Below are 3497 nucleotides of genomic sequence, written 5' to 3'. Positions count from 1 at the left end.
TCATTTACATTAGGTATTTATCCTAACTCTATCCCTCCCCCAGCCCTCCACCCCCACCACAGGCCCCGGTGTGTGATGTTCCCCTCCCTGTGTCCATGTTGAACAATAACTTCTGTGTCCCTGTATATAGCCAAAGGTGATGTGGCCAGGTTTTCTACTGATTTCTGATAGTAACAAAGGTAAGAACTATATTATTCACTCCCTCTTAGTAAAAGCCCTAGCCTAGTCTAGGTCTTCAGATCACCAATACTTCAGTTACTTTCCACTTGCCTTCCATTTCAGGGTAGAGCAGTAGGCTGCAGGCCAACAAAGAGTAAATGGTGGCGGTGAGAGATGTGACAGGCAAGGTGAAGCAGGAAACAGAGACCACAGCATGGTAGCCAGACAGAACACAGCCAGGATGGGTGCAAGAAGGCCAGAATGAGAGGGGAAGAACAGAAGGGGAGAGGAAGGAGGCAAAAGACATCCTAATTCAGGACTGGCTAAATGTTGGGTAAAAATAAGTCAGGTACAAACAGAATGCTGGGTGATAGAGCCGTCACGTATGCTTGTATGGATTTCAGCTATGATTTGGCCGCCAATGCAATAAAAATTAACACAAGTCAGAGAATTTCTTAATGGGCAACTAAAAGGTTCAGACTTAGTGTTACACTTCTTTTAGAATTTTTCTAAAAACAATTCGGATTTAGCTGCCATTTCTGGGACAAGAAAAGCATAGTCAGAAACTGGGTTTACAATTTCCCCAGAAAACTCTGCCTTTTAGTAATTTTATAAAATTGATAAGCCTCAGTGAGAAAGTTCTTCAAGTTTACGCATACTTAGTAACACCTTTTATTAGCATATATCTTAAATTTAAAAACTAATTTTTAAAAACTGGCCAGGCGCAGTGGCTGACGCCTGTAATCCCAGTACTCTGGGAGGCCAAGGCGGGTGGATCACCTGAGCGCGGGAGTTCAAGACCAGCCTGGCCAACATGGAGAAACCCCATCTCCACTAAAAATACAAAAAATTAGCCAGGCATGGTGGTGGGTTCCTGTAATCCCAGCTACTTGGGAGGCAGAGGCAGGAGAATCGCTTGAACCTGGGAGGCAGAGGTTGCAGTGAGCCGAGATCGTGCCACTGCACTCCAGCCCAGGTAAGAGTGAGACTCAGTCTTTAAAAAAAATTAAAAAATTTTTTAAAAAGTAAAAAACAAGCACTGGCATTTACAGTTACTGAGTGTGAAATCATAGTATTCAGAGTGGAGGAATCAAAGCCTAAGAATTAGACCTGTTCAGAGTAAAGGAAGTCAAAGTTCAATAGCTCACAGGCACTCATTCAAAACGAGTACTGTTTTTCACCCCTGCATTTTAAACACTAGCTCAGAGCGACTAAGACTAAAATGGAGCACACAGGGAGCAAGGGTTACTTAGTAATTCTACTGTTCACTCCGAGGAAGAGTACAAATGATTAATTAGTACACACTGTTGAGTGAAAAGCACTAACAAAATCAAGGGAAAATATTTATGACTCCCATAGTAAAGTTTACGAAACACTTTTTAAGAGTTGGCATCTATCATATGGAACCAAAGTTTGGTGTTTTTGATATTTTGTCCCTATACAATATTTAAAATTTTAAAGTTTCCACATTTGTTCAATTTTTACCTACAAAATTCTAATTATTTTACTAGATTTGGCTTTAAGTAATGAGTCAGATTTTACAATGTTCATAGTAGCCACACAAACTAGTATTTGATTTCAGGTTTAAAATAGGCTTTCCTAAGTATCTGGCTACTTCCCCTAATAATCGCATTAAACAACCGACTTTTCCTAATTATTATACAACTGTTACACAATTCCAAATGCCATACCAATATTTTCAATGCTCTAAAACAAACTCCTTTCTGCCACCAATCCCTACTTCTATCTCTAAGGTCACCCATAGTAAATTTTGTTCCACAGCAGTGATTCTCTATTGTGAGATTTTTGTCCCCCAGAGGCCGGGGACAAAAAAAAAAAAAAAAAATTGGCAATGACTGGAGGCATTTCGGTGTGGTAACTAGGTCGCAACTAGGTGGTGGGGAATAAGGGTACTACTACTGGCATCTAGTGGGTGGAGACCATCTTTGCTGCTATACCCAGGGCAGCCTGCCCCTCCAACTATGAATTATCTGGCCCCAAATGTCAATTAAGTGTCTCTGCTGGGAAAAGCCTACTTCTAAACTGAAACAAGCAAATTCACAAATACAGCTGACAACTTCAAAAAACAATTGCCAAGCAAGTAATTCAAAGTTCACTAACCTCTGTTATTGGTATAGAGACAGACATAATAAAGGCCTCTTTTTATACTATCAAAATGCATTAAAATGATTTGACTATTAATCATTAACGCCATAAGTGGCAGACAAACATGTAAGCAAACAGTACTTTTACTATCCAAGCAATTAAACATGTACGTATTTTCAAAAAGAAATTCAGGAGACAAAAAAGGAAATGAAGTAATGACATTCTTGACAGTTCCATTTTCTCCTCTCAATCACTAGATTTTTAATTGGAGAAAGTTTAATGAGAGAAGGGAAGTTAACCACATGATACTAGTGGGCAGAATAATCTTAGACCAAAATACATTGCTAAAGTATCTGCTAAAATTCTAACAAACGTTTACCTGGCAAAAGGACTGGCTCCAGTTTTTTAATCTTCGGTTCCGAATTGATCTTATCGTCAGTCTGAAATACATGAGCAAAATAAATCAAAATCTCAATCCCCCCACCCTCCGTAAAATGCTATAGCAAATATTGTTTTCTAAGTGATGACACAGGCGAAAGACACATAGCCCCCATTTAAATTCTTTCACATATTAACTGAGCTCTTTTAAAGATCTGCTCATTATCGACTTGGAAGCCTGATAATAAAAATTACTTAAAACTGCCAGTGTCGCTTCCAGGTGTTCACATTTATGACAGACGGGTAACCACCTCGACCAGTGACCCCAAGCGCTGCAATCATGCTTGCGGTCATAGGAGGGACGGTCGACGGGTTGGAAACTAAAGAAAACCCCAGCTCCCAAGGCTCCCCTGGGTCTCAACACTCGGTAAAACTACGGAGGACGGACTTCGGGCAGAGAATGGCTGCAGAAGAGTTTTACAAGTTTTCGCCGAGCCAGTGGGGGCTCCCGACAAGGCGCATTTCGCGGCGCCGGCAATCAGGCAGCCGCGCGGCTGAGGGCAGGGAGACGCGCGCAGCCTCTCAGGGTCCTCCAGTTCCCGGGGGTCGGCCTGGAGGCTCCACGGAAGCGCCGAGGAGAGAGGCGCTCGCGGGTAGGAGTTGTTTACCTGGGGCGGCGGCAAGAGGTAGGACCTGAAGGTGGGTCTGGGCGGCTTGAGGGAGAACATGGTGCCGCCGCCTTTTCGCCCTGTTCCCGTCGCGGGTCAGCTGCAGCGCCGACGCCTCCAGGCGTAAAGCTCTCAGTGCGGCCGCCCAGGCCCCTTCTGCGGCCAGCCGAGCCGGGCGGACTGGCG

General features: G+C 43.4%; 1 protein-coding gene across 1 annotated transcript in view; it reads right to left on the bottom strand.

Annotated features, from left to right (window-relative positions):
* MTMR10 (myotubularin related protein 10) overlaps positions 1–3469 on the bottom strand; it is a 54305-nt gene extending 50836 nt beyond the window's left edge. The window contains exons 1-2 of the mRNA XM_011949252.1: positions 3312–3469; positions 2645–2705 (exon numbers count right to left, since the gene is read on the bottom strand). Coding sequence (XP_011804642.1) covers positions 2645–2705; positions 3312–3371 — 121 coding nt within the window. The 5' untranslated portion in view covers positions 3372–3469. The remainder of the gene's footprint in view (positions 1–2644; positions 2706–3311) is intronic.
* Between the last annotated feature and the right edge of the window lie 28 nt (positions 3470–3497).

The sequence above is a fragment of the Colobus angolensis genome, unplaced genomic scaffold (assembly GCF_000951035.1).
Source record: "Colobus angolensis palliatus isolate OR3802 unplaced genomic scaffold, Cang.pa_1.0 Scaffold294, whole genome shotgun sequence".
NCBI classification, from domain to species: Eukaryota; Metazoa; Chordata; class Mammalia; order Primates; family Cercopithecidae; genus Colobus; species Colobus angolensis.
The sequence above is the reverse complement of the archived record's forward strand: the minus strand, read 5'-3'. Positions and strand labels throughout refer to the sequence as shown.